The sequence below is a fragment of the Mustela lutreola genome, chromosome 11 (assembly GCF_030435805.1).
Source record: "Mustela lutreola isolate mMusLut2 chromosome 11, mMusLut2.pri, whole genome shotgun sequence".
Lineage (NCBI taxonomy): Eukaryota > Metazoa > Chordata > Mammalia > Carnivora > Mustelidae > Mustela > Mustela lutreola.
In genome coordinates this window covers 93,953,731-93,965,828 of record NC_081300.1, presented here as the reverse complement: position 1 = coordinate 93,965,828, position 12,098 = coordinate 93,953,731, and the positions used below count along the sequence as shown (strand labels likewise).

Here is a 12,098-nt window from a genome sequence, read left to right as displayed (position 1 = left end):
GACAGCACTTTCTTACACTATAATATGCCCATACAATATGCCGCACTTTACTATTTTGACACGGTTTGGAGATGTTTTCTACAGTTACTGACAAGCTTATGCCATCACTCCTTTGGAAATTTAAGAGGTGGGGCAGAGGGGTGGGGGAGAGAGTGGAAAAAAAAAAAAAAAAAAAAAAACCTCCACCCAACTTTATGGGAGATTATTGATCTTCCGATGAGCAAAAAAAGCTGTCCTGGATTTTTTTCAGTTGCATCCCGTTTTGTAAATTATTCATTTGTGCCAGGAGTCAATATCCTGTCTTTTCTCTCAGCTTTGTAAGTTAAGAAAACTTGTTCAGAATGCTGTTTTGTACGATGATGAAAAAGGAAAAGGAGGGGAAAAAAATCTTTCTCTTTTCTCTCTCTCTCTCTCCCTTTTTTTTTTTTTTTTTTTTTTTTTGTATTGTTTCAGAAGGAGCTTAATTCCGTCGCTTCCGAGCTGTCTGCACGGCAGGAGGAGAGTGAACATTCTCATAAACATTTAATTGAACTCCGCCGGGAATTTAAGAAAAATGTACCTGAGGTACAGTATATTTGCTGTTATAGAATTAACTCAGTAGGAATGCAGATTTTTCTCTGTTCAAACTGTATTTTGGAAACTGTAGACATAAGTGACTAACAAGAAAAGAAGCTAATTAGCCACAAAGAGACATTACAGCCCCCAACCTTTGGGTGTTTCTTGGTATAGTGGCGCTCAGTGGTGCTATCTAAAGTGAGGGCAGGATGCTTCTCCTTTGAAGTCTTTGTTTCTGCAGGCTCCCTAAAACATCCACTACCCCCCGATATTCATCTCTAGTCAAATGCTTGGCCTTGACAGCAAAGACAGTTTGTCTAGGGTTCGTGATCTTATTTTCCTTTTCCATTGGTGTCGGGGAAGGACAGCTCTGGGCTCCTCCACCCTCTCTGGGCCTTCCCTCAGTCTCCTCTAAAACACCTCCCGCCGCCATAAAGAGGCCTCCTTCTTCCCCTTCCCTTCTTGCTTTGCAGCTCCAGCCACCAGCTCTGACTTTCCCAGCTGCCCTAAGGGTGGTCCAGACAGAGCAGTCCTGTCCCCTTACCCCCATAGCATAAGGGCCTCCCAATGGAAGAGACTAGAATGGGCATGTTTTTGTTCTTTACAGGAGCGAATGTGTTAATTCCTTTACTTTCTCTGTCAGGCCCCCTGTTGCTGCTCAGATCTTTAAAAAAAAAAAGGATGAAATAAACACAAAGAGGAATAATAAAGCCTTCTGATTCCATGTAATGTTATCAAAGATGTGACACATCAGAGCCACTGGGTAACAGAGACCCTGACTGCCCCCAAAACCAACTTTACTTCTCTGTGGTCAGCAGAGGTTAATAGTTGACCTCTCTGTCCTAACCTACTTGGGAGGCCCGGATCTTGGAGGAGGGTGGGGCAGCATTTGGCATTCTGAAAGTATCAGATGTTGATTCCACTCTGCCTGTTAGAATCACCCAGGGGACCTGCTGCCCTCTTCCTGATAGAGGAGGAGGCCATGGAAAGATGGAGAAGAGGCAGGCCAAGCAAGGTATTGGGCTACATGAGCACAGAATGGTCAAGTCTTCTAGCTGTGAAATTCTCCTCACAAGTCATAAGGACCTTCAGTTCTTCAAGGCAAGAGAGGGAAGTGGACTATAGCTAGAACTTGCCCATGGAGCAAGTATGGAAGGAATCTTAGGTTTGCGAGGTGAGAGAAGGAGTAAGAGTCTCAGGTCCAAGTGTCTCCCATGTCACGCCTTCAAAAAGGCCAATTCAAGTCCTGGGCTTGACTCCTCGAGCTAAGAAGGCATAGTTGATGGTGAGCACCCTTTGCTTCCTTCTTGGAACAGAGAACAATTTGGTATTTAAGCTGATTTTCTGCCCAGAAAGAGGATGCCAGAAGCTTGGCCTCTGACTCTCCATTCTGTGGGATGCACAGATGAAGCAGCCCTAGATCTTCGCAGACCTACGTGCCCTCACTCTGGTCAGCACAGATTCTCCATCTCATCCTCCTCTCCCAGGCCACACGGGAGCCCCCAGGTGATAAGGGAAATCCAGGCCAGGTTTTAAGCCTCTGAGTTAAGCTTACATAATTTTAATACTGCATAATTATGCAATTATGTAATTAGGAGGAATAAGTTTCCATTCCTATTATAGTCGCGCCTCTGAAAATTCTCTTTTTTGGAACTAGTCTCTCCTGATTGGGAGAGTCATGCCAAGGCTTTATTTAAGAACATCATCTGGCTGGTGCCCAACTCACCTCCTGCTGGTGCCTATGCTCAGCTTCCCTCCCAGGGGTGAAGCATACAGGACAGGGGGCTTCTAGAAATGGTCAGCATTGGCCCAAAGTCCTGCCAACCCACCCCCACTCCCACCCCAGGCCCTCAGATTTGAATTCCCTTGAGTGTGGCGTTATGCAGATAGCTTATTTGGGTTGCCTGTTGACCTGCATCCAAAGCCAGCCTATCTCAGGACCTTGGTCTCCCCTTTCAGAAAATCAGGGGACAAGAGAGATGATTTCTGAGGCCCCTTCCAACTGCAACATTGCCTGAACGTGGACCAGAGGTTTAACCTGCTGATACGTTTTATTTGGTCTGTAAAGTCAGTTGGGTTTTACAATAAGTTACCAACATTTGGCATCTCAGTAGATTTCACCCAAAACCCCAGATTTCTAGTATCTTTTGAGACTCTTTGGTGGATCTGGTCACACAGGGGCTCCATGCCCACATGGCGGTCACCAGCTAGAGCTGAGCAGCTGCTACCTCCATTACACGGTGCTTGGGGCTCTCCCGATCCTTGCCTCCCAGCCTGCCTCCCGCATGTCCATTCCCTGCACCCCGGCCTCTGTGGGCACTTGAGTTCACAACCTGGGACCTGGGTTTTCATGCATTTCCTTTTCCATGGCTCCACTAGATTCGCACACTCTCCCTATGTCCCCCCTGAAGATCCCAAACATACCATCAGTATATCACCAGCTCCAAGGAGCCCTGGGGGACACTAATCAGTGAGGAGGCGTACCCAGGACCCAGAGGCGGGATCATTTTCAGGGACAGAAACACAACCTTATCTTGTAATTAAGAGATTTATTCTTTACCTGAACATATGTATTCTTGTGCCTACGTCTTCCTTCCCTGCTTCTCTCTACTGTCCCCTCTCCCCACGCTCTGGAGCCCCCCTCAACTCCTTCCGCAGGGGTCTCTTGTGGGACGTGACTGACAGCAGTCATGGAGTCACTCGTGGGTCTCAGGAAACTGAAGCATTTAGGGTTGGAATCTTGGTGACACTAGGTTCTAAAAGGCTTCCCTCTTGCATGCTGGGGAGAACTCACAGGAGCCAACCAAGGGAGCCCTTGGGGCTGAGAACCTCATGGTCACTTGTGAAAGGCAGGAAGTTAGGGTCCAGAAACAGGAGACTCCCTTCTGAAGACAGCTCACTACCACAGAGTTCATCAGACATTTACAGAGCCCCTCCTCTGAGCTGGGCACCAGGGGGGTGCCAGAAACCGCCCGTTCTGGAGAAGAAAGAGAGACAAGTACAGAAGTGATGTTGCTAAAATATAAAATGGAGTCTTTTCCAGAGAAGGGCAGTTGGGTGGGGAAGCAGACAGAGATGGCCACCTGAAGGAGACAGCCCTGAGCAAATGTTTGAAGGACAGAAAGTTTTTATGAAGGGACTTTGGTGACATGCTGCTGGGTGTGGAGAGTCGAGCCCACCTCTTCAGCAAGTGTCAGTCGTAGAATGCACCACTAGTCCCATGAGCGCTTTGCGTAAAAAAACGTTCTCTGGTCAGATCTGTTCGGGAAGCACTCCTTCCTTCCCCCCTCTTCCGGAAGTTCCCAATGTGCATTATACTAAAGGCTCCAAAAAGTCCTGCAGGGAAGAAACTTGATGTTGGACTTTATTTCCTAGGCTGATTTGGCTTGGCACCCTATGTGTGTGTGTACACGTGCGTGTGTCTGTGTGTAGGTGTATATATGAGAACCCCTGAGGAAATCCCATGGAGCACACGTCCCACGGGATACCTTTGGGCAATGCTGGCCTGGGGGACAACAGTGCATTGCAAGCAGGGGCCACGGGGATATCCCACCTGGCACTGTGGTGAACTCTTCGCTGATCTCTTTTTCAGGAAATCAGAGAGATGGTGGCTCCTGTATTAAAAAGCTTCCAAGCTGAGGTAAGACCCAAGGCCCATGGCATGCCACAGAAACATTCCCTGCTTCCCTTTCCTGTCCCCCCTGGAGTTGCCAGAGGAAGCCAGCAGCCTCTGGAAGCTTAGGAGAAACCTGCCCATCCCCACTGCAGACTCCACCCCATTCTTTCCAGATCAGCCAGTGGTGACATGATGAGAACAGGTTCTCTGTTCTATTGGATGGGATTCTGTGCTGGTCCCAAGAAATCTCCCTCTCCCTAGACTTTGTCCAGCCTTACAGCAGCTCTGCTATATACAGTTTCTATGACCTTGAACAAACCACCTCACCTTCCAGGCTTGGTTTCCCATTTTTAAAATCAAGAGGTTTGAAATCGGTGACTTTTGCTGTCCCCTGGCATTCTGCTTGGCTTTGATTCTCTCTAAAGTGGTCTTGCAGAGAAGTCCAAGTAGTCGCCAGCCCACCCTGAAATCCTCTCTACTGACCCACCATCTGAGTATAAAACCAACCCTACTGACGTTCTCTCCTGACAACGCATCGGTCCCTATTTCCTTCGGCAGTAGCTGGGCTGTCTTCAGCCGGTTATTTCTCTGGCCTTCCTAGACCTCTGTCATGGGGCTGAACCTCCCCCCCTCCTCTTGGCTTGACTTTGCGACCAGGATTCTGAAAATGTCCGCTTGTCCTGCTGGCAAGGGAGGCAGGCGGGGAAGAGAATGGAGTTACACTGAGGCAGGGTAGTGCAAGGGGAAGCCATTTGTCAAATGTTCCATCTTCAGGGGGGCTCTTCTCAGTCTCCCTGGATTCAGGCAGGACCTGGGAAGGATTGGCCCTTCTCCGAGCTCTCCGGTGGAGATGCAGTTTAAGTCTGTCGTCCGCCAAGCACCACATTACTTTAAATCTGTCTCTTTGGAACCGCGTAAGCGCATAAGGCAATATTAAAGTAAACAATAACTAGATTTACACAAATGTCGCTGATTTCCATATTTTTCATCCCTTCATTTTATTACTCAGTTGACTGATGTGCTTATTTATTTATAGGGCCATCCAGTATTGATTCATTTGGTTGTGAGGTGCCTGATCTGAAAGAGGACGGCAGCGGGCTGGGGCGGGAGCTGGGGGAACATACCAGAAAGACCAATATTGTTGGGAATTTGTTGTCATGGCTTTGTGTTTTTAAAAAAGAGGTTCCCATCTGCCAGGCCCTGGTCCCATGAGGGGCTCTCAGTACACAAGTCCTCTCAGGCAGCTGATCCTCAGGGCAGCCCAGAGATAGGCACTGAGCGTCACTTTCTCAGCTGTGCCCTTGCTTCGGCTGGTATGGACAGAGCTTCTCTTAGCCACTTAAAGCCTCAGTTTCCCTATCTGTTCATGGGAGTAAAGACACTCCTGATCTTTTTTGTGTTGTATAAGGACTGAGAAATAATGTAATGCCTGGCACACAGAGAGCTGCCAGGCAGTAAAGAGCAGACTTCGGAGCCAACCTGGGATGAACCCTGCCTCTGCCGGTTCCTCACTGTTTGACCTTGGACAAGTTCCTTAGCCTCTCTGTTACTTTGTCTTCTTATCTGTAAAACTGGGTAATCATTCTATCTCCTTCATAGGGTCATGACTGAGGAAGAACAAAGTGCTTAGAACATTGCTTTATTTTAGTGGTCCTGGTTATTTTATTATTCCTGTTATCCATCACCTCCAGTGCCTCTGCTCGTCTTGGACTGGATTCTACCTCTTTCTGAGTTTGTGTTCAAGGCTTTTCTCCAAAAGGGGGGGCTTGCTATCCCTGAAGGAAACAGCCGTGACTTACATCACCTTTTCAATAGGAGAAAGAGTTCAGTGTTAATGTTTGGATAATGATCCAGAGATTACCCCAGTGCCACGTGGCAGAAAGCACGTGCAAATCAGACTGAGACAGGCCCAGCCTGAATCTCAGTCCTGCTGCTTCCCTAGCTGTGTGGCTGGGGAGAGGTTCCTTAACCTCTCTGAGCTTCAGCTTTTCTCCTCTCACCAATGAAGTTAGCAGTAAGGATTCAAACAACTAAGGGTAGAGGCAGTTGACACCGTGTCTGGCACACAGCTGGTATTCAGTAACTCACTGAGAGAGAGCAAGTTTTAGTGGGTCCGAAAGGGAAGACGAAGCTGAATTCTCATTTCCAAATCTATGTAGCATGTTGAATTCACTGTTTTAATAGCTGAGGATCTCCAAATAACTTCGTTAATTTTCTTAAGAGGGCTTTCCATCGTCCCTTTAATGTACCAAAAAGACTACATTTGTCTGGAGTTTTATTCCTGAAACCCCTGCTTTCCTGATGATCTATTGACTAATCCGTCGCAGCCGCCAGGTCCCTCCCCGTGCCTCAGGGGAGAAACGGCGCCAAAGAAAGGTGTTAATAAAAAGCATCTTCTTCGTCCAGAACAAACTGCTCACGCACAAGCCGTTTATAATCCAAATTTGATTTTCATTTTAATTTTTTTAATGAGGGTTCATCCTTTATGCCACTTCCCTCTCGCGATCCACCAGGCTCCAGGCTCAGAGCTGAGGATTCCCAAGTGGGCATTAATCACCTCCCAGGAATATTCCCTGAGGCAAACACCGTCTCAAGTCACATAAAGTAGCCCATAAAACGCCAGGGCTGAATATCGTACCCGTCATTCCTTCTTCCCCAGTGTAAGCCTCTTGTTGAAATATAACATGTTCAAGTTCATTCCTTAATTTCACTTCACCGGCCGTGGCGTATAAAGAATCTGGGCATCCTCTTTATCTCTTCATTCCGTATGTGTGTGGCCTTTTTTTTCTTTCTCGTGTGTATGTGTGTGCATGTGCGTGTGTGTGCCGCGCACTCACACTGGTGGGAGGGGTGCGGAGAGGAAGTGAATTTGCCCTGCTGTGAATCAAGGAAGGTTTTTCTCTCCGCCTTGATTGCTTAAAGGACAGTCTTGATTCCCCCTGTTCAGGGAAACAAAGACAGCCAGAGAAGGTGGCTTAATGGAGACAGCTTGAAATGGCCAAAGTTTGAATATCCTTGCGCGCAGAGAAAAGAGCAAGACGAAAGCCCCGCTAATTACAAAAGTTGCTTTATGAAAGATAATTCAAAGCAATAATTTAGCAAACATAATCAAGTCGCACAGATGGGGTTGTTGATGGATGGATTGCAACATGCAATTAGCAGCTCTCGCAGTTACATATCATTAACCCTCCGAGCACAAAAATTATTTTCTCATTATTAGTTGAAAAGGTAAAATTAAGCTGACTAGACAGTAAAGGAACAAACTACAATTAATTACCTTCATTTATTACAGTCATTATTTTAAACTTATTTTTACTTGGAGAGCGAGATGAAAACATCTAAATTAAAAGTTTTGTTATGCTAAACCAGAGGTGAAACTTTTCTAAGGAGTGTGTGTGCTGGCCCAGCCAGGAAGGCAGCAGGACCACTGCAAGGGTTTTTTTTTTTTTTTTCTCTCTGCTTCCTTCTTCTTCCACCAGGAAGGGGATGTGGCCTGTGAGATAGAAAACCCTTTGGCGGAGTCAGAGCAGACACATTAACCAGGGCCTGATGGAAACACTGCCATTTGGGACCCACGGGGGCTGCTGCCTCCTCTGACCCCCTAGGGTCTAAGTCCCAATCAAACACTGACAAACACGTGACGTTGGCAGGTGCCTTCACGTCTCTGAGCCACTGATTCCTCATGACAGCTCCTAGGATTGCGTGAGTTCAGTGAGATCCTCTGTCAGGTGGCTGGCGAGTCATTGGTTCTCATCATGGGGGGGTGTGTTTGGTGGCACGGAGCCAAGATATGCTCTCTCTGTCCTCTCAGGACCCAAGGAGTTTGTGCAGCATGACCACCCTCTCAGAGCTTAGAGATGAGACCGAGGTACCACTTATAAGAGACATACTCATCATCTGTTGAATCCCTGCAATCACTTATTCACTCAACAAACCTTCACGTTATCCCTATTGCATATCAGGTGGTGTTCTAGGTGCTGGACACAGTGAAGGTCATGACCTGGCAGTCAACTAGATGCTTCTTGATGTGGGGGAGGGCAAGTGGGCAAGTATTTGTGTCAGTTCCAGAAGGGCCGCCTTTCTACTGGGCGCCTCACAGGTCCACTTAACAGATACTCCTGGAACATTTACTATGTGCCAGGCTGTAAGCGAAAGCTGTGGAAGGTCCAGAGATGGTGAGACACCATCGCTGCCCTTAAGGAATGTCACTAGGGGTTCATTGAGTCCCTGTGATCGAAATAATGCCCAGTCATGTCAAGAGCTCATGGGAGGCCTCTTGATTTCCTCCCAGAGCTTCTGCTTCTTTGCTGAACCTCACACACTACCTCCCAGGCCCTGCATAACTGCATTCTGTCCGACATTCCCCCACAAGAGATGGAGCTTGGTTTCCATTCTTTGAATCTGGGCCTGATGGAGGTGACCCTCTGCCAGTAGCAGGTGGAGGCCTTCAGCAGACTGGTAGTGCTGTCTCTTGCGTCTTCCAGCCCCACCTGTATGTAGGCCCTGGGGGATGAGATTCCATATGCAGGAGAAAAGCTGGGAGCACCAAGGCCCCAGCACCAGTCAAGGAGCCATGTTGGCCATCCAGCTCAGTGGAGCCATCAGGCAATGCAGCTGTAGCAGCCACCTGGCTGTGACTGCCTGAGAGATGACAAGAGAACTGCCCAGCTGAGCCCCATCAACCCATAAAAGCATGAGAGATAATAAGAAGTAATTGCTCTGGGCCACTCCATTTTGGGGCGGCTGGTTACACAGCAGTAGATCACCAGAATAGCCAGGATTTGAGAGCGCCAAATTCTTTCCCCTCTTTCCCCTGATGCTCAGCTGTCTTCTGCTTCTCTCCTCTCCCCTCTCTCTTCCACCTTCTCCTCCCCTCCCTCAGCCTTTTAGCAGATTTCAGCCTTCTCAAAACATTTCCCCCAGCACCAAGTTCTTTGGCGTCCATCTCTGGAGAGCACAGCCTCCCCGCCCCCCCGCCCCTCCAATTCCAGAGGGAGAGGGCCGGTTGCTCCCAGAGCAAAGTGCCTCATGTTGCCCTGCAGACACTGAGGTGGGGAGGGTCAACAGTTTGGAAGATTCTGTCTCTTCTCCTTTGTATTTCTTCTGATGGGATTGAGGTACAACTCTGAGACAAACCCCAATGGCCAAAGGAATCTAGAGCAGACCCAGTGGAAGGTTTGTGTATGGAGGAGCAGAGAGGTGGTGTTGAAATAGAGATTTGCAAGAAAGCAAAAGATGGAGTCTCCCTGCCTCCCCTGCAGCTCATGTAGGTGGCAAAATAGAGCACTGTGACCTCCAGCTTGACGGCTCTGCCTCTGTTGATGTTTGTTGGGTGAGTGGACAATTTAGTCAATCAAGGAGCAAGTAAATATGTTTACCTGTAGTCCGGTCAGGTATCCTCTACTATGTCATCTCTGAAGTGGGATGGGGACACTTGTCCCCCGATTCACATGGGATCAGGGGTGCCACAATGGTCAGAGATATAAGATGTTATGACCTGCTGTAGTTTGAAGCTTTCCAGAATCTTCCCTGCAGGCCTCACCAAGGCCAAAGGTGCCAACACTGTCTCCCCTGAGTCCCTCTCATTTTGAGGTGGGCACACAGCTAGAAATGCCTTCTTTTGCCCACATTGGCTTGCCAGGATCTTGTGGTTGATCAGACCTGGGCCACGATGCCCATGGTGTCCCCTCCTGATCTGGGTGACTCTAAAGCCTCATTGTCCACTGTTATCATTTAGTAAGCAGCCAGCCTTGGCACTAAAGGAGAACCTTGCATTTGTTAGAGAAGTCTTTCCACGTGACTTTCCTTGCACATCGACTATATGCTGCACACTTTCTAATGGTTATGTCATTTGTTTTCCATAATATGTCTGTCAGGGAGAGGTTCTGTGATTATCCCCTTTTACGTTTGAGGAAACCAAGGGCTCACAGAGGAGGTAGCCAGCACCCATCCAGTGCCTCGGTCTGCACCTGCGGCCAGGAGGGAAGCAAGGGAGCATGGATTCAGGCCCAGGAGGGTGGTGTAGGATGATGAAAGTCCTTAGGGCAGAAACCCAGGTCATTGGGTCCCACCACTGACCGGCCCCTGCCTGCCTCTCCCCTCAGCAAGCAGACAGCCTGACTCGTTCCTACCTCAGAGTGTTTGTATTTGCTGTTCTCTTTGCCTGATTCACTCCTTTCAAGTGTCAGATCCTCCTCCGGGAGTAAGGAAGCCCTCCCTAACCAGCTCCCCCCCCCCCCCCACCACCTTTCACAGCACAGCCCTTACACTTACCCAGCAGGATATTTCCAGGTGCCGGATCATTCAGACCTTGGGGCTGCTTCCAGGGCTTTGGCTCTGACTTAGAATTGGGTGGGAGCCATAGGAGACTTTAGAGCAGACCAGGTCAGACTCAGGTTTCAATAGGATCCTTCCCAACTGCTAATCAGATGGCATGAGGTAGGGTGTGCTTGGCCTTTCAGAGATGACTGAGAGGAGGTGGCTGTGCCCCTTGTACCCTCTACCTGACCCCCTCTTCACCACCTCCATCCAGTGCCCAAAGCCTGAAATCATTGTTGGCTTGAAGGAACACCACCTGTTCCGGCCCCAAACACTGAGTATCTTTTTTCCCTCCCAGGCACTCAGGGGCAGGGAAGGAGGTCCTAACCCAGGACAAGATTCCAAAGAGGTCAATCCGTGTTCCTGCAGCCGAGCTGCCTGAGAGGACATGGAGGGGTTCCTCACGGCTCAGCTCACCTAAGACAGACATGTCTCTGCCTGCCCGGGGCCACAGTCCGCCAGCCGGCCCTACAAGCCATGTTGTAACTTGGTCCCTATGCTCTCCTCTTGTTCTGCATGTACCTGCCAGACTCCTGCCCTTCCCTTTGAGCTGAAATTTAATTACAGGGCCCCCCCCCTTTTTTGGCCTTTTTACATTGTTTGCTCTTCCAGCTATCTTTGCTGTCCTAATTCCCTTGCTCCCCAAACTACCCTTTGTCAAGAGGCTCCGAGCACTGGCATGACCATCGTTTGTAAGTGAGGTTTATTAGGGCCACAACTAACATTAGATGCATGTAGTCCAGACCAACCAGCAAGATCAGGAAGAAATGGCCTCGCTAACCGGAACCCACTGAGAAAGACAAGCACTGGGGGCATGCGTGGACTCTGGAGCCAGGTTGGCAATAACTTACTTCCTAGCTGTCTGCTTCCTGGCTGTGTGTCCCTGGGCAAGTCACTCGGTCTCTCTGGACCTCAGTTTTCTTGCTTTTCATGGAAATAACCCTCACATCAGTCATAATGAGACTGATGTGAGGGTTGAGCCGATACTTGAAAAGCCCCGGGAATAAAGCCCAGCACGTAGTGCGCGCTTCTTGAACATAAGTCGGCGTTCCACCTGGGTGAGCTGAGACTTGTGTCATCACGTTTATTCTTCCCACAAGCCTCATGAGTAGGCTTCTGGTCTCACCCATTCCTCACATGAGGTCACTGAGGCTCAGCAGCCAGCAGATTTACTGAGCCCTTAGCAAAGTGTCTCATGCGTCCCTACCTGTTGGCAGCAGGTGAGAGAGGCGCTGCTGGTATCGGCCTCTCTTCCAGGTGAGACATGGGTTGCTGGCCTGAGCTCACTCAGCTCTTCACCAGCAGGGCAGAGGATGGGAGAGGCAAACCTCAGCTTGAAGGGCTGAACAGAGGTCTGGGGCTGCAGGAAGCACTGAAGATATAAATTCTAGATTGAGGGCTAAAATTGGACACTTGCAGGTGGTTAGGACCGGGGAGGACCTCATTGCTCAGCCAGATGCATGCCTTTCAGATGTGACCTCGCTGAGCTTTTTCAGCTAGAATCCACTAGGGAAGCCTGACCCATAACGGAAGCTGGGATTCAAACCCAGGTCTGCACACCCAGCCCAGAGTGTAGCATATAGTAATTGCTCAGTAAACAGGGTGTCAC

General features: G+C 49.0%; 1 protein-coding gene across 6 annotated transcripts in view; it reads left to right on the top strand.

Annotated features, from left to right (window-relative positions):
• CUX2 (cut like homeobox 2) overlaps window positions 1-12,098 on the top strand; it is a 325,354-nt gene that overhangs the window by 225,900 nt on the left and 87,356 nt on the right. For 5 of the 6 annotated variants that reach the window (XM_059139080.1, XM_059139078.1, XM_059139083.1 and 2 more), the window contains 2 exons: window positions 454-564; window positions 4,148-4,195. In XM_059139080.1, coding sequence (XP_058995063.1) covers window positions 4,160-4,195 — 36 coding nt within the window. In that variant the 5' untranslated portion in view covers window positions 454-564; window positions 4,148-4,159. The remainder of the gene's footprint in view (window positions 1-453; window positions 565-4,147; window positions 4,196-12,098) is intronic. The other variant, XM_059139079.1, reaches the window with a different exon arrangement.